The 27,933-nt window shown below is 46.8% G+C and overlaps 1 protein-coding gene across 2 annotated transcripts in view; it reads left to right on the top strand.

The window, feature by feature from the left end:
* HIP1 (huntingtin interacting protein 1) overlaps positions 1 to 27,933 on the top strand; it is a 147,443-nt gene that overhangs the window by 85,259 nt on the left and 34,251 nt on the right. For both annotated transcript variants that reach the window (XM_036279843.1, XM_036279844.1), the window contains exons 2-5: positions 13,942 to 14,005; positions 17,273 to 17,415; positions 17,666 to 17,722; positions 25,425 to 25,505. In XM_036279843.1, coding sequence (XP_036135736.1) covers positions 13,942 to 14,005; positions 17,273 to 17,415; positions 17,666 to 17,722; positions 25,425 to 25,505 — 345 coding nt within the window. The remainder of the gene's footprint in view (positions 1 to 13,941; positions 14,006 to 17,272; positions 17,416 to 17,665; positions 17,723 to 25,424; positions 25,506 to 27,933) is intronic.

Raw genomic sequence — 27,933 nt, forward strand, 5'->3', positions numbered from 1 at the left:
TTATTCGTAATCCTCTTAGACTGTGGTGCCCAGCAGAATCTCTGGTGTGCGGTAGGATGAATCAGTAACCAAGTGCGGTTGAAATCTTGAAACTGAGGATTGGCTCTTGTTCTTGATCATGTACTTCTACTGCTGTAACTCAAAGTGAAATTAGCATCCTAAATTTTATTATAATGACCACAGCATACTGTTAAACTTATTAAGAATGCACTGGGAATCAGTTCAGCCCTTTTCCCCTAGTTTGCTCTTCAACCACAGGCAGTTGGATTTGGGCCTCGGTATATTCTGTTCTGTTGGTTATCTCTCACGGTCATACTCTGCCACTATCATCCCAGGGCATTTGCTATTGTTCCCACCATCAGTTAGATCGATCACTGTGCCTTCTCTGGACCCTCCCTGGTAAACCCAGGAAGGAAGACAGGCCGCAGGCACCAGCACACCATACCCCCAAGGTAATGGTGACCAGTGATCAGCACCTGTAAGTGCGGACATCCACCCTTCCGGTCCTCCCTGGCTAATCCAGAGGTAGGCACACTTTTTCTGTAAAGGGCCAGATAGAAAATGTTTTTGGCTTTGTGGCTAGCTGATGTTTCCTCTTCCTTCTCCTCTCCTTCTCCTTTCCTTCCTCCTCTTCCCTTTAAAAATGTAAAACCCAATCTTAGCTCACATGCCACAAACCGGCTGCAGGCAGTAGTTTGTGACCCCTTGATAGCCTGTCATTTTTCATCCATGTCTACAAGATATTATAAGAGACTTTGTTAAATGCCTTGATGATGGAAATTCAGACATTCCATGCCCACTTGGTTTTCCTAAAATGCCAGCCTAGAGTCTAACAAGGAAACGAAGTCAGTGTCATATGACTTGTTTCCGTAAACACATGTTGGCTACTGGTGCTCGGGGCCACCTTTTCTTTTGGGAAGTGTCTCTTGGGTAATGTGTGGAGTTTCACGTTCCTCTCTCTGGTAAAGCATGGCTATCCTCACCCACGTCTAACCTTCCGTAGCCTCCCTCTCCCCACATCACCATCACTCACTCTCCATCCCTTGTATGTTACTCATCCAAGTCAGAGGCTTGAGCTCACTCAGCACCGGGGATTCTCTGACAGTCTCCTAACTCACCTTGGGTTTCCTCTTTCAATGATCTTTCTGCCCTTTTCATTTCAGAGCTCATTCCAGACAGAAAAGGCAGAGGGAAAATAGGAGTTCATCGTCAGTGTTGCGCCATTGGCTGAAAATGGCGTGTCCATCACTTCCCTTGCTCCTTTGCTTTCGTGTAATATGGTAGCCTTTGTGAATGTCCTGTATGGTTTCTGAAAGCCTCATCTCCTTCTGGTTTAGCTTTCTGATTCTGCTCATCACTGTGTACCACTCCTAGATGTAGGCAGAAGTAACTGTGCACTCACTCTGGTTTCGTTTTCATAAAGTGCTTCTGAAATCACATAGTCAGAGGAGAGGGATGGAAAGAACAGGAAGAGAAAGGAGGATGGTCTTTATCTCCCTATAAACAGTTAGGTGTTTGGCGACGAGATCCGCTTTCTTTCATCTGGGCGCTCTCCTGCGGGGTCCTGCGCCTGGGCAGTGGGTCCTGCTGTAAGATTGTCATCAGTCTGTGAAAGGCCCGAATGGAGTTGTGTAGCACATAGTCTCACAGCCTAGATGGTGGCCCTGCCCTGCATACAGTAGATATTCAATCAAAATCATAATTCCTCAGTGTTTTCCACCTTTTCTTAAAAGTTACTTTACACATACCATTAAATTCACCATCTTAACCAATTTAAAGTATGTAATTCATTAGCACTTAGTATATTCACAGTGTTATGCAACCGTCACGACTAGTTTCAGGACATTTTCATCGCCCCAAAAGGACTCTCCGTACCCACTAAGCAGTCATGCATTCCCCTCCTACCAGAACCTGGCAACTGGCAGTCTGCCTTCTGTCTCTGGATTTGCCTATTCTGGACATTTCCTATAAATGGAATCCTGCAATATGTGACATTTTGTGCCTGGCTTCTTTCACTTAGCATTATGTCTTCAAGGTTAATCCACGCTATGGAGCATATCAGTGCCTTACTCCTTTTTGTGTGTGGGTGTATGAGGGTGGTAAAATATACAACCATAAAATTTACCACTTTAACCACTTCTAAGTGACATTAAGCACATTCACATTGTTTGTGCAACCATCACCACCATCCATCTCTGGAACTTTTTCATCTCCCCAAATTGAAACTCTGCCTATGAAACAGTAGCTCTTTACTTCCCACGCCTACCTGCCCCTGGTACCCACCATTCTACCTCTTTCTCTCTGCATTTGGCTATTCTAGGTATCCCATATAAGTGGGATCAAACAGTATATGTCCTTTTCTGTCTAACTTATTTCACTTAGTTAGCATAATGTCTGCAAGGTTCATCCACATGGTGGCATGTGTCAGAATATTCTTCCTTTTAAGGCTGAATAATATTTCCTTGTGTGGGTATACCGTGTTTGTTTATCCATTCCTACGAGGGTGGACACTTGGGTGGCTTCCACCGTGTCTCCCATTTTGAACATTATTTCTTCAGCTGTTCCAGGTGCTTCCCAGCCCTGGCCACCTTCCTCCCAACACAGGATCGTACACCTTGTTGATTGCAGAAGCGATGGACATTTTTTAATCTTCTCAACTTTCTTATTCCATCTTCTCTTCCAGATTATCAGACTGCAGAATAGTGCCTTTCATTTCGCTAAACCCTTTAAAATCTGTGTGACCCAGATAGTTCCGTTAGTGACTACCTGTCCAAGCCAGAGAAGGGTTGGGGCTTTGCAGTGGGAGGAAAGGGGGCGATGAGATTCTAATTTCCAGCTTATGAAGCAGATAAGGCACACAGAATACTAGAAGGAAAAAATACTACCTTAGTCTGTTCAGGCTGCCATAGTAAAATACCGTAGGCTGGGTGGCTTAAACAACAGGAATTTATTTTTCACAGTTGTGGAAGCTGAGAAGTCCAAGATCAAGGTGTTGGCCAATTCAGATCCCCAGCGAGGGCTCTTTCTGTGACATTTATTTTATTTTTTCTTAAGGTTTTTATTGATTTTTAGAGATAGAGGAAGGGAAAGGGAGAGATAGAAACATTGATGGGAGAGGACACATCAGTTGGCTGTCTCCTATACGCCCCTCACTGGGACTGAGCCCACAACCCAGGCATGTGCCCTGGCTGGGAATCGAACCTGTGACCCCTTGGTCCATGGGTTGATGCTCAACCACGGAGCCACACTGGCTGGGCTGTTTGTGACTTAGATAGCCATCTTCTTGGGAGAGGAAGCAGGCACTTCCTTGTGTCTCTTTTTATAAAGGTACTAATCTTGTCATGAAGGCCCCGTCCTCATTACCTCATCTAATCCTAGCCTAAGTACCTCCCAAAGCCCCCATCTCCACATAGCATCACGTTGGGGATAGGGCTCAAACACCAATTTAGGGGGCACACAATTCAGTCCATAGCAAATACTTGTTATAAAGAAACATTAAATGAGTCAAAGTATTTAATTATATGGAGCTCATTAAGTATAAAAGAAGTATAAGAAATAATAGCTGGATATCATCAGTTAGAGTAGCTTATAGTAAGATATCAGTAAGATTTTTCTATTGGAAAGAGAAATGGGATGTGAGGAAGGACAAGATAAGCAGGAGAGCGCAGCAGACAAAGGTGTCAAACGCTGACGAAGATGTCTGCTTGGAGACAGCGCCGAGAGCAGGCCCCCTCCCCGCCCGTTGTGTGCCAGGCAGTGTGAGCTCTGGCGGAACAGTGGGGAGCATGGTCCCTGCCCTCGCGGAGCTCACTGTCTAGTGTGAAACCAAAAAGCAAATGAAAAAAAAAGAGAGAGAATTTCAGGTTGTGATAGGGCCTCTACAGGAAATAACCAGGGAGGTTGTGAGTGGTGATACAGAGATAGCACAGGGCATGGGGTGGAGAGATTAGAGAGGCTGCCTGGGAGGTGGTATTTGAACAGCTTGAAGGAGGAGGAAAATCCAGCCTCGCAGAGAATAGGGGGAAGACTATTCCAGGCATAAGGAGCATCAGAGGCAGAATAAAGAGTGTCTGAGGAACAAAGAGGCAGCCAGTGCGGTTGGGCATAGAGTAGGAGGGAGAGTGGGAGTTGATGCCCATGCACGGCCTCGTGGGAGTGCAGACTTCATTCCACATGTGGTGGAGGGCTCTGAGCAGGTGGTGTGATCTTGTGAGTGGTTTATAAAGATCTCTCTGACTGCTGGGTGGAGCGCAGCAGGGGGAGGGCCAGTCCATTTGGGAGGCTGTTTCAGTGGTCCCAGGGGACATACTAGTGGTTTGGGCTCGAGTGGAGGCAGAAGAGATGAAGAGAAGCAGAGGGACTTGGGGGTGGAAAGGACAGCCTCACTGATGGCTTGGACGGGAACACTGAGGCAAAGGCAGCAGTCGAGGATGGCTCGGGAGAGTGGGAGAGGAATAGCTGGGCAGGTGGGCGTGCTGGCAGAAGTTAAGTATTCACACTATAGGCCTGGTTGAGATCACTAAGGAGTGAATATAAGTAGACAGAGATCTGGGGGCCAGCATCATGGGGTAAAAGTGAGGCAGAAGGTGGATGGTGTTGACTGGGGTATTGGACTTCTGGGAGTTACTGCAGGCAGCTCAGCATGGGGACAGGGACCTGGGTTTGAATCCTGACTCCACCTGCTGCGCCTGGGCAACTTGTCACAGAGAATAGGGGGTTGATCCTGCCCTCCAGGGCCAAAGGGAGGACCAGAAGCAAATGCCTGAGTGCGGTGGTTAGTAGGAGGCAGAGGCTCTGCTGCTGCTACCACTGATTCATTGACAGAAACTACGACTGCTCTATTATTATTATTTCTGATCAGGAGAAGAGTGGAAAAGACTAGCTACTGGACACCAGCTTCCAAGTGTCACAGCCAAGACCAGAGAAGTCTCACTCAATGTTGAAGGCACCCAGTTCTGTGCCCCGCTTGTCCCTTCCCCTAAGGCTCATGCGATCTTGACTTGCTTCTGAATTGTCATCTTCGCCCAGTTTTGGGATCCCAGCTGTGATATTAAGCTGTCCCCACCTTTACTGTGACATGCCGAAGCTACCTTTTTTTTTTTTTTTGGTACGTGCCCCTCACAGGAACCGAACCTGGGACTCTCTGGTCCGCAGACCAACACTCCAACCGCTGAGCCAAACCAGCCAGGGCTGAAGCTCCCTTTCACATTCTTCTCTCCCTGAATCTCACCTCCCCTCCCTCGTTGCTATCCTTGTTCCCCGCCACAGAGCTGCCGACCCTGGAGGAGGATCCCTTTCTGCCGTGTCTCAGGATTAGGCACTTGGGAAGAAGATTCTTTCAGCCCCATGTTGGCTGAGCTTGGCCCATGGACTCTGGAAGCCTTCGCAGGAGTGCAGGCTGGGGTGGGGAAAGAGGAGAGCCTAGACCCAGACGGGGTATTAGCAGGACCACCTCCCGGGTATTAGCAGGACCACCTCCCGTATCTGTTTACCTCAAGCTTCCAGACCTGGGGCCGGTGCTGTAAGGCGTCGTTTCCAGCGCCAGCCCCCTGGGAGGGCAGCCTCTTAGGCCCTTGTTGAAAAGAACTTCCTTCCCCCTGCTCTTTTCACTTCTTTCCGTTTCCCTTATATCTCACTTTCTTCTCTCCCCTCTGCCCTGTCTGCTCTCAGATAGTCCTTTGCGTGGTGTGGGCCATGGGCCTTTTTGTCCCTTGCATTAGCACCTGCCACCCCCACCTGCACATCATTTACGCCTGCCCTGCCGTGGAACCTTTGCCCATGGGGCCTTTGCAAGCCAGCTCGGCTTTGGCAGCCCAAGTGCTGGGCCCCTGCCAACAGCTGTGTGCGTGACCAGACAGTGCCCAGCTGGACCCCACAGGCCAGACCCAGGCCCTGCGCCCCGCAGAAGCAAGACCCAAGGGTTTCCATGCGGAGGACGGAGACGGGGAGGTGGTGGGGCTGGGAGAAAGCAACCCTTCTTGTGGTGCCTGCTGATAATTGGCTCTCCGGAACCAGCTTGGGACACAAGGGCCAGCTGGGTCAGGAAGTGGTGTACAATGCTGTTCTTTCAGGGGGTACACTGCATGGTCTTAGGTCCCATGTGACTCCAGGGAAATCTGGAAAACAGCCTGTTCTCAGAGGATGTTCTCTAACCTAGACTGGAGGTGAGAAGTTGAGCCCTGAACTTCCCACCCTCTACTCTGGCAGGGCCCCCAGCCACTGCCCAGTTCAGAACCAAATTATTTCCTTTGGAGAGAGTCTGAGGAGGGGAGGGAAAGGAAGCAGATTTTTTCAAGAGCCTGTGAATCGTGTACCTGGTGCTCTACGGAGGGAGGAAGCAAATAGTCCTTAATGATTTATTAAGACTAGGCCCTGCCTTAGCAACTGTGGGCCATCGAGAGAAGATGGCAGCATCCTCGCCCTCAGGATTTTATTCTGGGTGGGGAGGTAAGACAGTGTAACATACTAAGTGTCAAACTCATGAAGAGAAATAGTAATTCAAAAAAAGAAAGAAAGAAGAAGAAACGAAGAAGTTGTTGGCCAGAGTGGTCTAGCAAGTCCAAAGGAAGGTGACATTTGGACTGTGCTGGGAAGACGGGGAGGGATTTGTAATGAAGAGGAAGTGGAGGAGTGTGTCACACGGGGTGGAATCCCAGGCACCAAGTATTACATAAGTATAGGACACTCGCCATAGGCCGGAACTTCTGCCATGTGAATGTCCCTGTGTCCGACCTCCCAAGGCCCTGGAGGACCCACAGCTTGCCCAGAGTGCGAAGGCTCAGCCCTGCCTCTGAGCCCAGAACGCCTGTCCACAGAAACCGGGCAGTGGGCCTACAGTCGTGGGCTGGAGTCTGCCTCTTGGAAGCGCCCTTGGGGAAGTGTTGGTTGGAGAACTTTGGCCACGTTGGCTGCATAGGTGGGTGCTCCTGTGAGCCTGCCAGAGCTGCAAGAGAAAGGTCTGGGGCAGTCCTGACAAGGGCAGGCAGGACTTGCCAATGTCTTGTAGTTGTTGGTTTGGGAAGAATGTTGTTCCATAGCCCAGTGCTAGGCTAGGCCCTTTGTCAGTGCCTAAACTCGTGCTGGGGACTGTGACTGAATGTCCACAAGGAGGTTTTCCCACGCTTCTTTCATCAGGGCACTGACGCACAACTCCTCAAACTCGGGAGGATGAAGGGGCATTTGTATTAGGACCGTTCCCTGCTCAAGAGCCTTCTGTGGCTCCCTAGTACTCATCAGGTCACAAGTTCCTGCCCTAATGTCCAAAGCCCTCCATTATCTGAGGGCCTTTACAGAGTCTAAAAACAGGAAGGGATCTAGAAGTCATTTCATCCAGCCCGAGCCAATCAGTCTTTTTCGCAGTAACCCTGAAGAGAGAGAGGTTGCCTCACTTCTGCCTATATGCTTCCAATAATGGAGAAGTCTCTCTTTCATGAGATACTTTCAAGTGTATCCAGAAATGGCCTGTCTATAGTTGTACCTATTGGTCTAGGTTTGATCCTCTGGAGCAGCGGTTCTCAACCTTTCTAATGCCGCAACCCTTTTTTTTTTTTTTAAATTTTTTTTTTAATCCTCACCCGAGGACATTTTTCCATTTTTTGTTCAGGTAGAGTGGGGGTGGGGGGAGAGAGGAACAGAGAGAGTGAGAGAAACATTGATGTGAAAGAAACACATCGACTGGCTGCCACCCGCACGACCGACCAGGGCCGGGGACAAACTGCAACCGAGGTACGCGCCCTTAGCGGGAACCGAACCCGGGTTTCTCTGGACCGCAGCCCGACGCTCTAACCGCTGAGCCAAACCCGCCAGGGCGAATGCCACAACCCTTTAATACAGTTCCTCATGTTGTGGTGACCCCCAGTCATAAAATTATTTTCGTTGCTACTTCATAACTGTAATTTTATTTTCCGATGGTCTTAGGCGACCCCTGTGAAAGGGTCATTCGACCCCCAAAGTGTCGCAACCCACAGGTTGAGAACCGCTGCTCCGGAGTTATTCCTCTTCCACGTGACCACCCTTCAGAATATTGATATTCCTCTAAGTTTTCTTCAGGCCCATGACCATCCCAATGCAGGTCACTTTCTTTTAGAAGTGGTCTAGTTTGTTAATTTCCCTAAAACCAAATATTGTTTTTACATGTGAATGAATTGCTCTGCATAGGGAATTGGAATGTGCCTCACGCCCACCCCATTCTGAACACTAGGCTCCTTTTAATACATCAGACTTGCCATATCAAAATGTTGCTTATATCAAGTTAGCTGCCAAATAAAACACCTGAATTGTTTTCACAAGTGCTGCTTTAAGGCATCTCTCCCCTGTGCCAGTGAGTTTAGATCTAAATATAGGAAATTTCCTTTATACCTACTGGATAGCGTCTTGTGAAGTTTAACCCATTTTTCCAGTCTGTGGAAATCGTTTGGATTCTGATTCTGTGTCTGTGGTGCGGAGGGCCATGCCAAGAGTGGAGATGGTGATCTAGTGCCTGGGTCATAGGGCCACACTGCAGATCTGAGTCCCTGCTCCACACTGGCTGCTGGAGTGGCCTTGGGGAATTTGCTTAGCCTCTCTAAGCCTTGATTTCTTTATCTGTATAAATGGCTGATTAGTAGTAATGCTCGCCTACTCATAGAATGTAGTTATAAGACTTTAATGAGATAATTCATACAAAATGCTTATTTGCAGAGGGCCTGGTAGTAAGCACTCATTAGCTGCCATTATCGTAGTTTGTTTATTTGTTTGTTTTTTGTTTGGGGAGAGACATTTGTTGTTCTACTTATTTGTGCATTCACTGGTTGATTCTTGCAACCTTGGCATATCGGGACAATGCTCTAACCAACTGAGCTACCCATCCAGTTATCTTGATGGTTATAACCACTGCTACTGCTAGTTCACTTCCTCATTCTTTCTACAGTGGTCATTTCTCCTCCCCAATCCTCCTGGCCTCATTGTCCTTTGCGTCCAGTGTCTCCTCAGCCTGGGCTGCCCTGCTTCGATTCTCCCGCTTGCGTAGGTTCAAACCCTCTGCAGCGTCTGGGATGTTTCCCTCTGCTGTATTCCCTGTGGATGGGAGCTCCTACTGGCCAATCCTATTGAAATTCATTTTATAGTCCACCTACTAGAAGGTCTTAACAGTTTCACTTCTATCATTTTGGTTGAGGCCTTTATTCTTTCACTGCTGTCTGCCATTCACAGCCTCCTCCTTCAGCTCCCTACCTCCAGGCTCCATCCTCCTCTGCTCCAGCTCTCGCCCTGCTGCTGGCCAGTTTTCCTCCAGCTATTTCTGTCTTCTCCTGCCCATTCAGAAGCCCATGGCCTTCCACACCCAGCGCCAACTCCTTTTCTGGCTTCCTCCCCCTTCCTCCCCTGTGTAGACCCCACCCTCCAGCCAGACCTGCCTGCCAGCTCCAGGCCTTTCCACTCAGCTGCCTTCCTTGTTGTGCTTTCTGCCTGGAGGGCCTGTCCTCTGTGTCCCCTACCTAGACCCAGCCCCTGCCAGCCCTCCGGGGGTCAGGGCTGGGCTCGAAGATTTAGTTGACCCTGGTTGGAAGTGAAGACTCTCACTGTGGGCAGGCGGCGTAGCCTGAAGATTGAGTTGACCCTGGTTGGAAGTGAAGACTCACCGTGGGCAGGCGGCGTAGCCTTTCTGTGCAACGATCACAAGTGCCTCCCGGTTTGCATGCAGTGAGAAGAAAAGAAATAGATAAATTGCGGGAACAGCACCTGGTCCGAGCTATCCCCCTCTTCCTCCAGGACGCCTTCCCTGAGCGGCATCACCATGTTAAGGGATTCCTCCCCCCACCCTTAAACATTTAGAGCACAGAACATTTCCAATTTTCAGAGACATATACACAGAGACTCTATAAATATAAACGTATGGTATTTTATGTTGCTTAAAGGAGTTTTGAGGAGTTTTTATTTTTTCACCAAGCAAAGCTTATAATGACCACAAGCTTGGACACTTGGTTGATCAGTATAAACAAATGTTTGTGGAATGAATCTAAATCCCACTAATCACAGGTCCTCCCTCGAGGCCCTGGCATGGTTTCTATCATTTCCCTCCAGCATGGGTTTCCTCTTCTTCCTCAGCCTGTGCTGTCTCTACCAACCTCCTGGAACTTGATCACATCCAGTTCAGCACCTCATTGAATTTGGGTCTCTCGTCCTCATTTTACATATTTATGTCCTTTATCATTTCTTAGTTTGTTTGTTGTTGTTTTTTTATCCTCACCCGAGGACATTTTTTGTTCAGGTAGAGTGGGAGGGAGAGAGAGGAAGAGAGAGAGAGAGAGAAACATCGATGTGAAAGTGACACATCGAGTGGCTGCCACCCGCACGACCAACCAGGGCCGGGGACAAACTGCAACCGAGGTACATGCCCTTAGCGGGAACCAAACCCGGGTCTCTCGGGACCGCAGGCCGACGCTCTAACCGCTGAGCCAAACCGGTCAGGGCTGTCCTTTATCATTTCTTAGGGAATGCAGGCAGCCTTTAAGGGCTCAGCAAAGGTGGTGACTTTGCCTAGAGCTATGTCTGCAGCCAGGATCACCTCCTTGTCCTGGAGCCAGGGAAGAAACGTAAGTTTAAACCCTAACACCCAAGGCACTCTGAAGGAAAGGAATGGCCTCAGATGGACTGAAAGCAGAGGCTGAGAAACAAGGTCCAAGTAAGGATTTGTTAAGGGGAGGCTGGAAGCCCTCGGCCTCCGTAGGATACATGAACTGCTTCACTGGGAGATGTTTGGGGAAGAAGCTTTTTACTTCTCTCTTGCAGCATCTCTCATGAGATTTCTTCTCAGTAGAGCCCTGTATTGAGTGCTATAGGGAAGAGGGCAGGAAGCTTCTGCACACTCCTTGTCCTCGGGAGGACCCAGTCTGATGGGAAAGGCCCTGTATTGGTCTGCTGGACCTGCCATAACAAATGACCACAAATTGGGTGGTTTGAAACAAGAAAAATTTATTTTCTCATAGTTCTGGAGGCTAGAAGTCTAAAATCAAGGTGTTGACAAGGCCATGCTCCCTCTGAAGGCTCCAGGGAAGAATCCTTCCTGCCTCTCCTGGCTTCTGGTGGCCACGATCATCCTTGGTGTTCCTCGCCTTGTAAACATCACTCACTGCCGCCAGCTTCACGCGGTGTTCTTCTCCCTGTATCTCTGTGTCCCTGTTTCTTCACATGGCCTTAAAAAATTATTATATTACTTTCCAATTACAGTTTGCATTCAATATAATTTTGTATTCACATGCCCTCCTTATGAGGACACCAGTCCTGGGATTCCAGGCCCACCCTAATCCAGTATGACCTCATCGTAACTAATTACATCTGCAAAGACCCTACTTCCAAATGATATCACATTCATAGGTACTGGGGGATTTGGACTTGAACATAATCTTTTTTGGGGGAGACACAGTTCAACCCATGACAGAGCTTATGCTGTTAGACTTGACTGTGGTAGGGAAAAAAAAACATGTGGAAAAGTGGACGTAACACATCCAAACATATAAACCAGATATAAAGAAACATGTCTCAATAAAACTTACAAATAACCTATTTTATACCATATATACACATATATGTATATATATTATGAATATATGTATTTTTTTTCAGATAAAGACTCAAATGTGAAAAAACAATCAATAAAACACTTAGAAGAATATGTAAGAGTCTACCAGAGGTAGAAGAAACCTTAAGTAAACAGAGAAGTTATAAAAGATAAGATGGACGTGCTTACCTATGTAGGGCAGTCAACAATCATGACATACAAGTTCAGGAAATACAAATTAAGTGGGGATGAAATGTCACTATACCCTTGAGACCAACAAAATGATAACAAGCCATAACCCCTGTTGTTGGTGGGGATGCTTTTGTACAATGTCAGGGGAAAGGTGAATTGTTAGAGCCTTTTTAGAAAGCAAGGTGGCAACCTTATTTGGGTCCCGATTAGAACAACTACAAGAAAGCCTTTATTTATTTATTTTTATATATAATAGAGAAATGTGAGTGACAACTAACCATTTGATGATATTAAGGAATTGTCTTTAAATTTTTAGGTGTGATCATAGTATTAGCGTTAATTTTTAAAGAGCCCTTTCTTTTTTCTTAGAGGTTCATACTGAATATTTACTATTAAAATGATATAACACCTGGGAATTTACTTCAAATAATCCAGGGAGAAAGGGGTTCAGTGGCTGATGGCATAAAGCCAGGGTCAGCACACTACAGGCACAGCCAATCCATACTACCACCTGGCTTTTAAATAAAGTTTAAAATTTTTTTTTTTCCTTTATTGATTTTAGAGAGAGAGGATGGGAGAGGGAGAGAGCAATAGAAACATCAATGAGAGAGAACACTGATTGGCCGCCTTCTGCATGCCCCCCACTGGGGACCTGGCCCACAACCTGGGCATGTGCCCTGACCAGGAATTGAACTGGCGACCTCTTGGTGCATGGGTCAGTACTCAACCAGTGAGCCACACCAACCAGGCTTAAATAAAGTTTTATTGGAACACAGCCACACTCATTCGGTTACATGTTTGTTTAGTATTACTGAGGCTGCTTTTGGGCTGCAGCAGCAGAGTTGAGCAGTTGCAATGAAGACCATATAGCCTGCAAAGCCTAAAGTATTTACATACAAACTGACTCTTTATAGAAAATCTTTGCTACCCCTCGTCCATAAAGAAGCAAGTTTGGCGAAAAGTTTGTAATTGTTGATTCTGGGGACTAACGACGTGAGGGCCTATTAGACTAGTCTTCATACTTATCTGTGTTTGGACTTTTCCGTAATGAAAAGTTTAAAAAACAAAATTTTGACCTAGTAATCTCATTCCTAGAAATCTGTGCCTTGGAAATAAGAGCATCAATTAATAAAGATATATGTATAAGAATGTTCACTAAAATAGTTTACTGTGGTTAAAAAAAACTCGAAATGCCTTCCAACACGGGAATATTTGTATAAATCACATCCACCCACACCATGGACTATGATGTTGTCTTTTTAAAGAATGAACTAGAGTTTTGCCATTCCACTTGGTGAATTTTTTATGAGTTATTTTCAAGTGAGAAAAGCAAAATGAGGAAAGTCTGTACATGACAGTCTGATTTTTGTAGAACAGTAGCAAAATTAACCTCTTCTATGTATAGGGGTGAGTGTGTGTGTGTGTGTGTGATGTGATGTGGTGCATAACAGGCTGTTAACACGGGTTGGGGTAGAATGACATCTGTGGAAGGGAAGCAGAAAAAGGAAAAATCTATACTGAAAAAAGACAGCCTACATGATATGGTCCTGTGTATATGTTTCTGTAAGTTATATTCACATGTATATGTGCTTTGCTAAATTAAAGAGTTATGATTTTTTAAATAACTGGAAAGGAGTATATATTTTTAATGCCCTTTGATGTAAGAAAATAAAAGAGAACTTGGTTAGGAGTTGGAAAGTGCCCAAGAGTGGAAAAACAAGAGACGAGTGACCTGGGCCAGCTAGGGGAGGCTGTGTGGAAGGTTCTAGTGGTGAGAGAGGGGCGGCTGGATGGTCTCTGGGCCACAGTCGCTCCCTGATCTCAGCGCCTCTTCCTCCTGCTCCCAGAGAAATAATGTTTCCCCGGGGGATGAAAAAGCATCCCTTTGTGCAGGCCTTAATTGCCATGTTGTTGTGCCAAGTGAATGAGTGGCAGGCGGGCACAGCAGCTGGGCACAGCCAATGCCAGGCAGCAAAGCCCGCTGCCTTAGGACAGCCTGAGCCAGCTGGCCTGGGAGCACTGCCCACCTCTGCCCCCCGATCCCCCCCGCTGGGGACCCTGCACTGGGACAGTGGGGCAGAAGGGTCTGCGGAGAGGGAGAGAGGAGTCTTTGGAGGGAGAGAAAGGGGTGGGCCCCTGGGAGGGTCTCAGCCACTCTCGGAAGCTTATTCATTTCATCCTCCCTTCCCCTTCCCCTCCCTCTTGTTTTTCAGACTGTCAGCATCAATAAGGCCATTAATACGCAGGAAGTGGCTGTAAAGGAAAAACACGCCAGAAATATCCTTTTGGATGTTGCTTGGAAGACCGACCCTGAGAGGGGTCAAATTGTGGGGACTGAGGTCAGGGCGAGGAGTCCTAGCTCAGCTGCAGGAAGGGGAACCCCCACGCAGGCCAGGCCCCTGCATGGTTTGAGCAGCACTGGTTGGCAGCAGCTGGCCCCAGAGACCAAGGCTCTTTAGGGGGTCAGGCATCACAGTGGTCATCTAGTCCAGTCCTTCGGGCTTACCAAAGATCCCACTGTCCTCCTAGGACTTCAGCTTGCCAGAACTGCCAGGTCTTCTGAGATGCTTCCTCCAGGCAGCACAGGGATTTTCACCTGCACCATCAAAGCACTCCAGGTCCTGCACTTTGCCTGCAGGGCCATACTGACTGCCCCCTTGGGGATGTGACCATCTCCCCTTCTCTGATCACAAAAGCAAAACAAAGGTTGGCCTTAAACCAACACAGAGGTTCACCCTAAGCCAGAAGGGGAGAAGCCAGGGACCTCAATCAAGGTAGTTTAGGGAACCAGTGGCTTGAAAGTTCTCACCACGCCAAGTTGGCAGAGGCCAAGTGGACCACCATTGTGGGCCGGTGGCTTTGGAAAGAAGTGCAGGCAGCACGCTGGCCAGCGGGTCCCTGGGTCTCTGTCCCTGAGGGGGAGTCCAGGAGCTGGAGGGCTGAATCCCCACAGGCCGAAGGAGGGGCCGCCAGTGGGGCTGAGCTTTTGCATGTGTGCCAGGGCAGAGCAGGGTACCAGTCAGGACAAGTGTAGGCTGGGCTTCTTGTGGGACAGGCAGTTCCTCCTTGCCTGGTCTCGTCATGGCGGCTGCACCATGGCCAGTCAGTCCTGAACAGTTTGTCTTGACACCGTCTCACCTCAGCTCCCGGGGGAGACTCTAGGTTAGATGCCCAGGAGTGGCAGGCCCTCGGGGAATGTTGCTGACAGCATGTACTGCTCTTCACGGGAGTGAGAGCAGCTTATCTTTAGTGGGCAGACGCTTCGGTTGGAACTAGGGCTTTGCTGTGTGAGGCGGGGCGTAGGAACTCTCCCTGGTTCCCCTGAAGCCTGCCTGACAGTGAGCCAGCTAATCCTATCCTTCTGTTCCCAGAAAGGCATAGTCCTTTTGCTTTGCTGAGTCAAGAACACCGAACCAAGAAAAGCCCAATTGATTTCTCAATTATCTAGTCCTGACCCTTACCTGCTAAGGATTTGTGATCAGTCTGATGCAAGATATGAAGTAAGAGGGAGACAGTTGTCATAGGCCAGTGTGCTCCTCTGGATGGGGATTGGCACAGATAGGACCCGGCCTGCAGTGGCAGGGCCATGTCACACCCCCCAAGGAGGCCACCTGGGGCAAAGAGGGGATGCTGGAGGACAGATCCAGGATCCCACCTCTGGAGCTCTCTGGCTCGCTGTGAACTCTGTGGGGTCTCCATGAGCCTCAGTTCCCTTGTCTGTCAGATGAAATGGTTGAAGAAGATTTCAAAGGTCTCAAGTTCCAGCTCTAACATTCTGTGCGACTCTCTGACTCTCAATTTCTAAGTGGTGGATAAATGTTGAAAAGATCAACTCCTTACTGTAGGGTTTTTAAGCCTAGTGAATTATATAAGAAAACATTTCTTCTTTATTGATTCTTTTAAAGAGCATCAGCCACCCTGATGCTTCTGACTTCAGAAATGCTATTCAGATGTCCGTGTATCCGGTGCCTAACCGGCAAACAGTCTACCCCCCTACCATCCCCCACCCAGGGTATTCACTTCTGGAGGGCCCAGGGCTCGGTTTTTATTTATGCCTGAGCGCTTGTTACAGTGCCTGGTACATAATAGGTGCACTGAAATGCTTATGAAACAAAAGAGGGACAGAAAGGCCTTCTTGCCTCTTTCAAAGTCAGGGTGTCCGGCTAGCTCCACACCTGCTCCTGCTTCGGCAAACTGCTCTCAGGTATAGAAACCACAGTCAGTGCAAGAAGTCATCGCGAGAGGAAAGGGTGCTGCCCGTCTCTGGGCTTCCTTCTAGTCCAGGGGGCTGTGTTTTAGGTAAGAACAAGTTATTTCAGAAATCACTCCAAGACCAAAAGCTGATTTCAGCTTCCAGACCCACAAGTCATGTTCACGCCCTCCCCTCTCAAGATGCATATCTCAGCCTAGGGAAGGCACTTTGGAATACCTTCTAGCTCAGAAGCAAAACATGTGTCTGGAGGAGTCATATAGTTTGTGACCTGCGGCAAGTCTTTCTGCCCTAGATGGCATCATGCTTCTTACCTGAGCCTTGATAAAGAACCTGAAGTTGATGGAGCCCAGCTATTGGGTGTGTGCGGCCTGTTTAAGCGGACAATTACAAAAGAAATGTGGGCATCCTCTACTTACCCCGAAAGGGGCTCGCTGATTACAGAGGCCTGAAGTGCGAACTTAAACACACGTGAGTCCAGATGGACGTTTCTTCCACATATATCATGGCAGGCAGTCCTGGGTAGTTGGTATTGTTTGCAGTTGGATCTTGGGAGGAAGTGGCCCCAGATTCCACATACGGGGAGTTCAGGGTGTTAGGAGATGAAGGCACCTCTGAACAGGCCAGGAACATTTATAGAAGAGTTCAGGGGAAGGCATTTTAAACAAAGACTGCGCCTTGGACTGAAGAGTTGCAGGTTCGATTCCGGTCAAGGGCACGTAGCTCAGTTGCAATTCAGTCCCCGGTCCTGGTTGGGGTCGGGTGGGAGGCAACCAGTTGATGTGTCTCTCTCACATCAATGTTTCTCTCTTTCCCTCCCATTCTGTCTGAAAATAGATGGAAAAATATCCTCGGGTGAGAATTAAACAAAAAAAAAGACTGCTGCTTTCAGGTCAAGAGCAGAGTGCCTAATGGAGGGGAGTCAGGTGCTGCTGGAGGAGGAGCCAACCAAACTGTTTTCCCTCGAAAGGCAAACTGGGACCACTGCTGGCCCAGAGAGCACTTGTGTACATTAGAAAAAGGCACCCCTCCCAAAAGACATTGCCATCTCTGGGGAAATTATCTTGTAAAATGGATTTTATTAGCATGAAACACCTAAAAAAAAAAAAAGAAAAAATGAAACGCCTTATTGCCTGCCATCTGTCAAAGTTGCCCAGATAAATGTGCAGATCTGTGGAGTCTTAGTTGTAAGCAGCGTCCCCTCCTAGGTAGTGTCACTGTGCCCTGAACAACTGCACAACCCTCCGCAGTAGCCTGCGGCAGACTCAAGCCCAAGGATCAGCTGGCTGCCTGAGGCAGGGCCTGTGCCTTTATTTTCCATGACCCTCCCTCACCGTGCATACTGGGCACCCACCATGAGAAAGGGGCGCAGACCTTTTGGTCTGTTGTCAACCGGCTGCCCCTCTCCAGCAACGCTGTGCTCTGCTGGAAGTTCTGCCACGTGTTCCACAAACTGCTCCGAGATGGACACCCAAACGTGAGTTCCTGCGCTGCAGGGGATGGCCAGAGGGCCGGGGACCCATGGGGGAAGGTGTGATTGCCTGGGCCACAAAGGCCGCTGTCCACTCCTGCACTGAGGGGGGCAACTGCCCCTTTTTCCTGGCCTTTTGGTTACTGATTAGATGTGGGTTGTCTGTCTCTGATCAACCTCTCCATCCCACCTGAGACCCATCTTTTACCATCCTTTGTCTCCTCTCTTCTCATAAGCTGTTCTCTTTCCTCCCCAGGTCCTGAAGGACTCTCTGAGATACAAAAACGAGTTGAGTGACATGAGCAGGATGTGGGTGAGTTGAGAGATTTGTGCAAGGGCTACTTGTGCCTCCTTTCCCCAGAGGCCACAGAACAAGGACTATGGAATGGAACAAATTCATCTCTTTCAACTTGTGTAGGATTTCTCTCATGAGCATCGGGGAGGGGTCACGGACACCCCCAAACAGTACCATGATACCCACAGTCTTACCTGGGGCCCCTGGCAGCTGTAGAGAAGTTCTAGGGCCTGGGAACTCCTTCTGCCAGTGGAACCTTATGTCTAGGCATTGGGGTTCCTCAGCAGTGACATTGCCACAGTTCCTATCTCTTTTTTTTACTAGTCCTACTGGGGTCACAGTACATTGAGAACCAGCATTCCCACTTATGGATGCCAGTGACTTTCTTCTCTGTCTAGGGATTCTCTGTTCCTCAGGATGAGGGAGGGATAGGTGACAATATCAGAATCAATTGAAAAGAGTGTTTTTATGCACACACCAGAATTCCTCTACACTCCGATATCCAAGGAGTGTATTATGGGTGGAAGGTAATCTGCATTTTGAAGAATCTCTCAGGTTGATTCTGATGTGTCCCTTTGCCCTCACTGGTTGAGAACTACCACTTTAGCTCTTTCCTTCAAATTCTCACCTGTATCTGTCTGCACTCACAAAATATTAGCAGTCGTGTAGCTCAGTCTAGCCATTACGGATGAGGCACTACAGGCTCAGAGGGCGGTGGCTTTTCCTAGCCACAAAGCCAGTTCAGCTAAACGAAGCTGAGAGTTGTCACCAAACCTCCCAGCTGGATGCCGGAGAGCTCTCTGTTATATCCCTACACGTGTAGAGCTTAGGTCTTTTTCCTTTTCGTTAGAATTTGCTGGTATGTCTTCCCATCCTTTTACTTTCGACTTTTCTACATTCTTATGTCTTAAAAATATCACTTGTAAATAGCAATTAGTTGGATTTTGTTGTTGATTTATTAAAGATGACAGTGTTCATCTTTTAACTGTGCATTTGCTCCATTTACATTTATTATAATGTGTGATATGTTTAGATTTATAGTTCCATCTTATTTTGTGCTGTTTGTTCCATCTGTTCTGTTTCTATTTCTGTTGGATTGATTATTTTTTCTCATTCCACTTTCCTCTAATTGCTAGTTGGGAGATTTTTAAGAACCTCTGTTTTTATGTTTAATTTTTTGATATATTATCTAATAATTACAAAATACATGTTTAGTTTATTAAAGTGTAAAAGTCATATCTTTTTTTTTTTTTTTTTAATCCTCACCCGAGGACATTTTTCCATTTTTTATTCAGATAGAGCGGGAGGGAGAGAGAGGTAGAGAGAGAGAGAAACATCGATGTGAAGGGACACATCGAGTGGCTGCCACCTGCACGACCAACCAGGGCCGGGGACAAACTGCAACCGAGGTACGCGCCCTTAGCAGGAACCGAACCCGGGTCTCTCTGTACCGCAGGCCGACGCTCCAACCGCTGAGCCAAACCGGCCAGGGCATAAAAGTCATATCTTTATCTGTTTCCTGTATAACACAATGACCATAGAATATTTTAACTCCATTCACTCCTTCTCAACTTGTATGTTATTGTAATGTATTTTAATCTTGTTTATTTGTTTCTTTTTAAACCCTATAAGATATTTTATTTTAATTGTTTTATTCTGTGTTCTTCATTTCTTTTTACATCTTATATGTCCCATCTGAGAGCACTTTCTTTCTGCCTGAATTATTTCTTTTAGAACTTCCTTTAGTGAAAGTCTGCTGGTGGCCAAACAACCATTTTTATTTGTTTGAGAATGTCTTTATTTCATCCTCATCCAAGGGACATATTTTCTCTGGGTTTAGAATTTTTGTACGACAGTTTTTTTCTCTCATCACGTGGAAGATATTATTCAAGATATCCTTCCTCTGCCTTCTGGCTTTCATCATTTTCATGAAGTCTGCTGTCAGACTCACTGTTGCCCCTTTTCCTCACCTGAGGATATTTCTACCCATCCTCAGATAGAATGGGAGGGGGAGGGAGAGAGAGAGAAAGAAACATCAATGTGAGAGAGACACATCAGTTGGTTGCCTCCCTCACGACCCTGACCAGGACCCGGGACCGAACCGCGACTCTCTGGTCCGTGGGCCAACGCTCTACCACTAAGCAAACTGGCGAGGGCCAATATGTTTTTTTTACCTGACCATTTTAAAGATCTTAGTACATGGCTAGGTGTGATTCTTTGGACTTCTTAAATCTGTGGGTTAGTATCTTTCATCAGTAATGAAAAATTCTTGTTGTCTCTTCAGATATTGCCTTTGTTCATCCATTCTGTCTTTTCCTCTGAGACTTTGATTAGAGTATGTTAGACTTTCTCACTTTATCCCCCATCTCACTTTAGACTGCTATTTCATTTCTTTCTACCTCTTTGTCTCTATAGTTCATTCTGGATCATTTCATTAGATCTGGCTTTCAGTTCATTTGTTACCTCTTCAGCTGGCTCTAATCTGATTGGCATTCTTCATAATGTCTTGTGCCCTGCATATATTTTGAAGTAGTCTCTTATTTATTTAGATATATTAAACATAATGATTTCATATATCATTTTTTTATACTTCCATTATCTAAAGTCCTTAAGAGATCTGTTTCTGACATCTGTTGTTTTGAGAATTTTGCTCATGCTATTTAGTTTCTTTCTGTGCTTGGTTATTTCTTACTGTGAGCTACTCATTTTCCTTGGAATTTTATTTGTGGGAATTCCTTGGAGTCTTTAATGAAGGCAGGTTCCTCCGGAAAGAATTGGCATTTGTTTTTGTTGGGATCACTCTTAAGTTCTCAGCTTACGGTTTTGTGAATTCCAGGCAGAGCCCCTTGAGGACTAGCTCATGGGTCCAATTCTCCGCAGCAGGTTTTCCTCTCTCTGATCACAACAGTCGTCCGAGGCAGCAAACTTTCTTTGTAGTCCTCAGGTAGGACTCCTCAGTGCGGTACAGATCTGCGTTACTTCCAATTTACCCTTAGTTCCCCTGAGCCAGGCAAATCGGAGAAATAGACTACCTATGAAAAAAGATCTAAAGGAATTCTATTTTGGATAATAAGACAGGCTAGCTACCTGGGTTGACCTTCCCACTGAAAACTGACAATATTGGCTCTCCTTTTTGGCTCTCCTGAGTCTAGCAGCTAGACTCTTCAAATTGGGCAGACCAGAGCCCTGTCCGATTTACCACTAGGCCCTTGAGGCCCAGAAAACCAAAGGTCAGGTACACCCGGTCTGGCAAAGCCCCCCCTCCCCCATTACCCCAGTACTTCATTTACTCTCCGAGAATCTGTGTTTACTCAGTCCCTGGCCTGAGGATTCCTTACTGTCTTATTAGTTCAGCAATGCCTTCAAAAATTTGAAAATATTTTCCCAATATTGTCAGTTTTCAGTGGGAAGGTCAACCCAGGTAGCTAGCCTGTCTTATTATCCAAAATAGAATTCCTTTAGATCTTTTTTCATAGGTAGTCTATTTCTCCCATTTGCCCGAGAGTTCCTGAAGTTAGAAACCTCTTTTACTGTATTATTTTTTAATTAAGACCTTTTTTTTTTACAGCAGTTTCAGGTTCACAGCAAAATTGACAAGAAAATACAAAGATTTCCTATCTACCCCTTGCCACCCCCCCAAAAAAAACACGCCTCCCCTATATTAAAATCCCCCACCAAAGTGGTACATTTTTTACAATCACTGAACCTACATTGACACATAATCACCCAAAGTCCATGGTTTACATTACAGTTCACTCATGGTGTTGTATATTCTATGGGTTTGGACAAATGTATAATGACAAATATCCATCATTGTGATATCATACAGAATATGTTCACGGACTTAAAAACCTGTATTCTATCTAATCCTCCCTCCCCATCCTGCTGCCCACAACCTCTGGCAACCACTGATCTTTTTACTGTCTCACAGCTTTGCTTTTTCTAGAATGTCATCTATTTGGAATCACATAGCATATAGCTGTTTCAGATTGGCTTTTTTCACTTGACAGTATACATTTAAGTTTCTTCCATGTCTTTTCATGGCATGATAACTCTTTTTTTTTTATCCTCACTGGAGGACATTTTTCTATTTTTTGTTCAGATAGAGTGGGAGAGAGAGAGAGAGAAAGAGCAAAACATCGATGTGAAAGGGACACATCGAGTGGCCGCCACCCACACAACCAACCAGGGCTGGGGAGGTACGTGCAACCGAGGTACGTGCCCTTAGCGGGAACCAAACCCGGGTCTCTCTGGACTGTAGGCCAACGCTCTAACCGCTGAGCCAAACCGGCCAGGGCAATAACTTTTTTTTTTTTTTAAACACTGAGTAATATTCCATTGTGAGGATATACCACAATTGATTTAACTATTCACCTACTGAAGGACATCTTGGTTGCTTCCAGTTTGGGGCACTTATGATGAATAAAGCTGCTATAACCATCTGTATGTAGGTTTTTGAGTGGAAATAAGTTTTCAACTCTTTGGGGTAAAAACCAAGGAGCACCACTGCTGAATCACATGGTAAGACTATGCTTAGTTCTGTTAGAAACTGCCAAACTGCCTTCCCAAGCGACTGTACCATCGTGCATCCCATCAGCCATGAATGAGAGTTCCTCTTGCTCCACACCCTCCCAGCATTTGGTGTTGCCTGCGTTCTGGATTTTGGCCACTCTAACAGTTGTGCAGTAGTGTCTCATTGTTGCTTTAACTTGCATCTCCCTGGTGACATATGATGTGGAGTGTCTTTTCATAGGCTTGTTTGCCATCTGCATTTTTTAGGGGCCCATTTTTTAATTGGGTTGTTTGCTTTCTTTTATTGAGTTTTAAGAGTTTTTAGTGTATTTTGTACAGTAGTCTTTTATCAGCTGTGTTTTTTGCGAATATTTCCCCCCAATCTGGCTTATCTAACTCATTCTCTTGATGTTGGCCTTTGCAGAGCAAAAGTTTTTAATTTTAATGAAGTCCAGCTTATAAATTAATTTAAAAATATTTTTAATATGTTTTTATTGATTTTTTTTTTTTTTAGGGAGAGAGAAATAGAAACATCGATTGGCACACTCCCTACTGGGGATTGAGCCCGCAATCCAGGCCTGTGCCCTGACCGGGAATCGAATTGGGTGATCTCTTAGTCCATGGGGCGATGCTCAATCCACTGAGCCATGCCGGCTGGGCATAAATTAATTTTTTTTATAGATCGTGTCTTTGGTGTTGTGTCTAAGAAGTTATCACCATACTCAAGGTCACCTAGGTTTTCTCCTGTTTTCTTCTAGGAGTTTTATAGTTTTGTGTTTTACACTTAAGTCTATTTCTTTTCTATTTATCTTTTTGACTTTTTGATCCTGTGCGTTTTCATGTGAAAGATAGTTGACTTTGATGGTGAGAATATTTTTGCTTTTTTTTTTTTGCTTTTCAGTACTTTCCAATTTTTTTTTTTTTATCCTCACCCGAGAACATTCTTCCACCTTTTGTTTGGATAGAGTGGGAAGGAGAGAGAGAGAAACATCAATGTGAAAGTGACACATCGAGTGGCTGCCACCTGCACGACCCAACCAGGGTCGGGGACAAACTGCAACCGAGGTACATGCCCTTAGCGGGAACCAAACCCGGGTCTCTCTGGACCGCAGGCCAATGCTCTAACCGCTAAGCCAAACCGGCCAGGGCCCAATTTTTTTATAATAAACAACTATAATGTAAAAATTAATAAGATATAAATTTTTATACAGAATTAATGCATTATAAAACACTCATCTATGGCATTTGTTTTTGTTTTTAATATATTTTTGTTGATTTTTAGAGAGAGAAGAAAGGAGAAAGAGAAAGAGATAGTAGCATTGATGTGAGAGAGAACCATCAATCAGCTGCCTCCTGCACGCCCCCTGCTGGGGATCAAGCCCACAACTCCGCCATGTGCTCTGATCAGGAATCAAACCCATGACCTCTTGGTGCATGGGTCAATGCTCGACCACTGAGCCACACTGGCGGGGCAAGCATTTGTTTTTGTTTGTTTTTAATATTTTTTCTTTATTCATTTTAGAGAGAGGTAGGGAGTGGGAGAGAGAGATAAAACCATAGATTGGCTGCCTCCTGCATGCCCCCACTGGGGATTGGGTCCACAACCTTGGGCATGTGCCCTGACCAAGAATCGAACTGGCAACCTCTTGGTGCATGGGTTGATGTTCAACCAGTGAACCACACTGGCCAGACACATTTTTTTTTTTTTTTTCTAAATCCTCACCTGAGAATATTTCTTCATTTATCTTCAGATAGAGGAGGAGGGAGGGAGGGAGGGAGGGAGAGAGAGAGAGAGAGAGAGACATAGATATGAGAGAGACACATTGACTGATTACCTCCCACACAACCCCAACCAGGGCTGGGGACTGAACAGCAGCTGAGGTACGTGCCCTTGACCGGAATTGAACCCGTGACTCTTTGATCTGAGGGCCAACCCTCTAACCAATGAGCCAAACCGGCCAGGGCCACATTTGGTATTTTAACCTCTTACTACTCAACTCCTTTTGGTGCTTTCTGGGGCATGTTTCAACAGGGTTTCTTTACTCTCTAGGGCATATAGATACAATGAAAAGAAAACAAAACTCAAAACTCATCTGGGAACCACAGCTACTTAGTTGAAGGGTTCTTTCGTGTCCCCATGTCCCTTCTCTTTTGCATATAACTAGGAGTTCCTAGCATTACTCTGCTAATCCCAGCATCCTCCCAGGCAGCCAGGACATGACCGCATGGGCAGACCCCATGGGAATGCGTGTTCTTCACCTGCTAGAACTGGTCCCGTTTGAAATCCCCACCCCACGTCTAATGCTGTAGAGGCTCTCAATCCCTTGGAGTCCGTTTGGAGGGGGTGTTTCCTCTCCTATGCTTAGAGAGACAGAAGGAAGGAAATAGCTCTTAGCCAGACTGATTACTAAGAGTCAGAGACTTAAAATTCTTAAATAAGAAGCCCTTGTTCAGAATTTATCCAAAGAGAGTTCTCTTGTTTGTACACAAGATTATACTGTAAGAATGAACAGTAGGGAGTTGGTTTGATAAATTATAATATATACTTCTAACGTACTGGATAGTCACTAAAAATAATGATGCAGAATAATATTTAAGATAGAAAAAATTACAGTATATTAAGGGGAAAAGGCAGGTTGATTCCATTTTGTATTTTAAAATAAAGGTAGAGCACAGGATTTTTAGGGCAATAAAATTTGTGTGATATCGTAATGGTAATACATGTCATTATACATTTGTCAAAACTCATAGGATGTACAATATCAAGAGTGAACCCTAATGTTTGATTTGTTTTAGATGATAATGACGTGTCAGTGTAAGTTCATCAGCTGTAACAAGTGTTCCCCTCGTGCAGGGTGTTGACACTTGGGGAGGTTGTGTATGTGCAAGGGGTATGCAGGAAATCTCTGTGCTTCCTATTTAATTTGCTGTGAAGCTAAAACTACCCTCAAAATAAAGTCTATTTAAATTGAAAAAAGAAAAGAACATTTTGTACCCCAGAGTGTTAGCCATGATTACATCTGGTGTTTAGATTAAGGGTGATTGTTCACATATGTACTTTTCTATATTTTCTAGATTGTTAACGTGGACATTTGTTATTTTCATAATCAGAAAGAAAGATATATCTTTTTAAAGATGAACTCCCGGCCGCGGGCCTAACTCGAGCGTCCGCAGTGCTCTCACCTGCTTCCTTTCCTCTTCCCGAAAGGGCCACCTGAGTGAGGGGTACGGGCAGCTGTGCAGCATCTACCTCAAACTGCTGAGAACCAAGATGGAATACCACACCAAAGTGAGTCTCCGGACAGTCCTCCCCGCCGCGCCTCCCCACACCTCCGTGGCCTTGATTGTCAGGTCTTTCGGCTAATGAGACAGCCTGGCTTCTCAAGGACTGTTTATTCCGTCTGCCAGCTGCGTGAGAGGAAACATTTTATGGGCCAACCACGGTCAGGCCCTGGGATGTGTCCTGTGTCTTCTACACCTTTTGTCCCCCGTTTTGCAAATAGAAGGAGGAACCCTATCCGATCAGTTGCCCTATGAAAATGTTTTAGAAACACTGACTTTACTGTTAATAAAAACAGTTCCTTCCATTTATGTAGCGAGTTTCCACACAGAACCTTCCTTTAATCACTGTGAGACTTCAGTCAGTATTTCTGATGCACGTATGGCATGTAAAACTGTGTGCCTGGTGCCGGTGGCATAGAGGAACGAGGGGAGGGCCGGGGTCGCTGGGGAGAGGAGGCTGCATACTCGAAGCGGCGTGTTTAGTGCGGAGCAGCGTTGTGCCCGTGCCCGCGCCCGCGGAGGAGTGCCCGAGACGCTCCGAGGTGATTCAGGGCTGTGGTCTGTGAAGGGGGGCTGGAGGTGGGCCTCGAAGGATGGGCGTGGTGCCAACAGGTGGTGGGGAAGGATGGCATGCCAGGTGGAAGAAAAAACCACCTGAATTAGGGAAGGGGGCAGTAGAAATGGAGAAGGAAGGAGATTTAAGAGAAAGTCACATAATTTAGTGTCTTTTATCTCCATTATCTTTTATGAACCTAAGAGGTAGCTTTGATTCATTGAAACCATCCTCGTCAGTTAAACGTTTTCTGTGCCTCACTTCACCCTCGCAACAACTGAATAAAGTCGGTATTATTATATCCCAGGGAAATGAAACTCAGAGAGTGGTGGAGTCCCTTGCCTGAGTCATGTAGCTTCTCGGTGGTGAGGTGGAGATTTGAACCCAGGCCCATATGACACTGCAGCCCACACTGGTCAGTGGCCACCCTGCCTCCCCTCATGTCTCACTGAGAGCCTGCCAAGGGCCAGAACGAGTAGGCTCTGAAGAGAGAAAGGTGAACAGACGCCACCCCTGCCTCTGGGCGTTGTGGCTGGTTGGGAGAGAAGTGGCGGAGGGAGAGGACAGACTGCAGTGAGGACACGCACTGAGAAGCGGGACAGGGGACAAGGCACATAGGGGGCGTCTAGCCCAGACTCAACCAGGTAGGCTTCGCAGAGGCAGAATGACACCTGAGCTCAGCCGTAGGGTGTTACAGTTGTCTGTGCTGCACAGCACATCGCCCCAAAACTTAGTGGCTTGCCCAACAACAATCCTGTATTCTCTCTCACACTTCCTGTTGGTCAGGTGTGCTGGAAGGGCGTGGCGGGCGGTTCTGGCCAAAGGTCTCGTGCAGTTGCAGTCAGATGTTGGCTGGAGCCACAACAGTGGGGGGCTGGCCTGCCATCCCCCTCTTCCTGGAGGCTCGGGGCTAATTGGGACTTCCTCACAGCCTGGTGAAGATTCCCAAGGGAACGAGGTGGAAGGAAGGGAATCGCATTTTTGAGGCCCGGTCTCAGAAGTCACAGGCGTGCTGTCCACTGTCCTATATTGTCTAAGGCAGTCACAGAGGTTCCTAGATCAAAGGGAGGGGATAGAGACCACACCACTCAAGGGAGGAATGTCAAAGTCACATTGTAAAGAGAGTGTTTTAAATGGGATGTGTTGTGACAACAATCTTTGGAAAATATGGCCTGACACAGTCCGCCCTCTGGCCCCACAGTAACAGCCCGCCCCGCCTTCTGTGGGATACACTCACCCCTCCCCCAGGCCTGTCTGCCACATAGCGGGTAGACAGACAGGGGCTGATGAAGAAGGTGGAGTGGGCCTTCTGGGCAGAGGAATTAGCTGGAGACATAGGGTGTGAAGCCCAGGACACTGTGTTTGTGTGGAAGTAGCAGTGGATCCACCTTAGTTCACGGAGCAGGCAGAGTGGAGAGCAGCAGGTGACTGGGCAGGTGTGGGCGACCATCCCAGCAACAGCGTGGAGGGTGGAAGAGGGGAGAACCAGTCAGGACGCTTACCTGTGGGACAGACAAAGGATGGAACTTCCTGAAGACTAGCAGAAAAGAGAGCAGAGAGGGGGCGATAGCTGGAAGGAGATATGGGACCATGGGAAAAACTTGGGCCACCAGAAAAGGGACAGGACCAAAGGGAGGTGAATTGGGGCTCTGGGAACTCTGGACTGTGGGCTCCAAGAAGACAGAGGACAGGTGTATGTGTCTCCTTGTGTCCTGTGTCTGGCCCAGCATCTAGCCTGGAACAGGTGCTTAATCGGGATTTGTTGGATGAGAGAATGAACCAGAATCTAGATCAGATGCAATAGACACAGAGGGGGCTGACCCTGAGTCAGGAAAGAAGTGGCCCTTCTCTGTCGAAGCGGGAAGAATAGAAGGACAGCTGG

The sequence above is a fragment of the Molossus molossus genome, unplaced genomic scaffold (assembly GCF_014108415.1).
Source record: "Molossus molossus isolate mMolMol1 unplaced genomic scaffold, mMolMol1.p scaffold_m16_p_3, whole genome shotgun sequence".
NCBI lineage: Eukaryota > Metazoa > Chordata > Mammalia > Chiroptera > Molossidae > Molossus > Molossus molossus.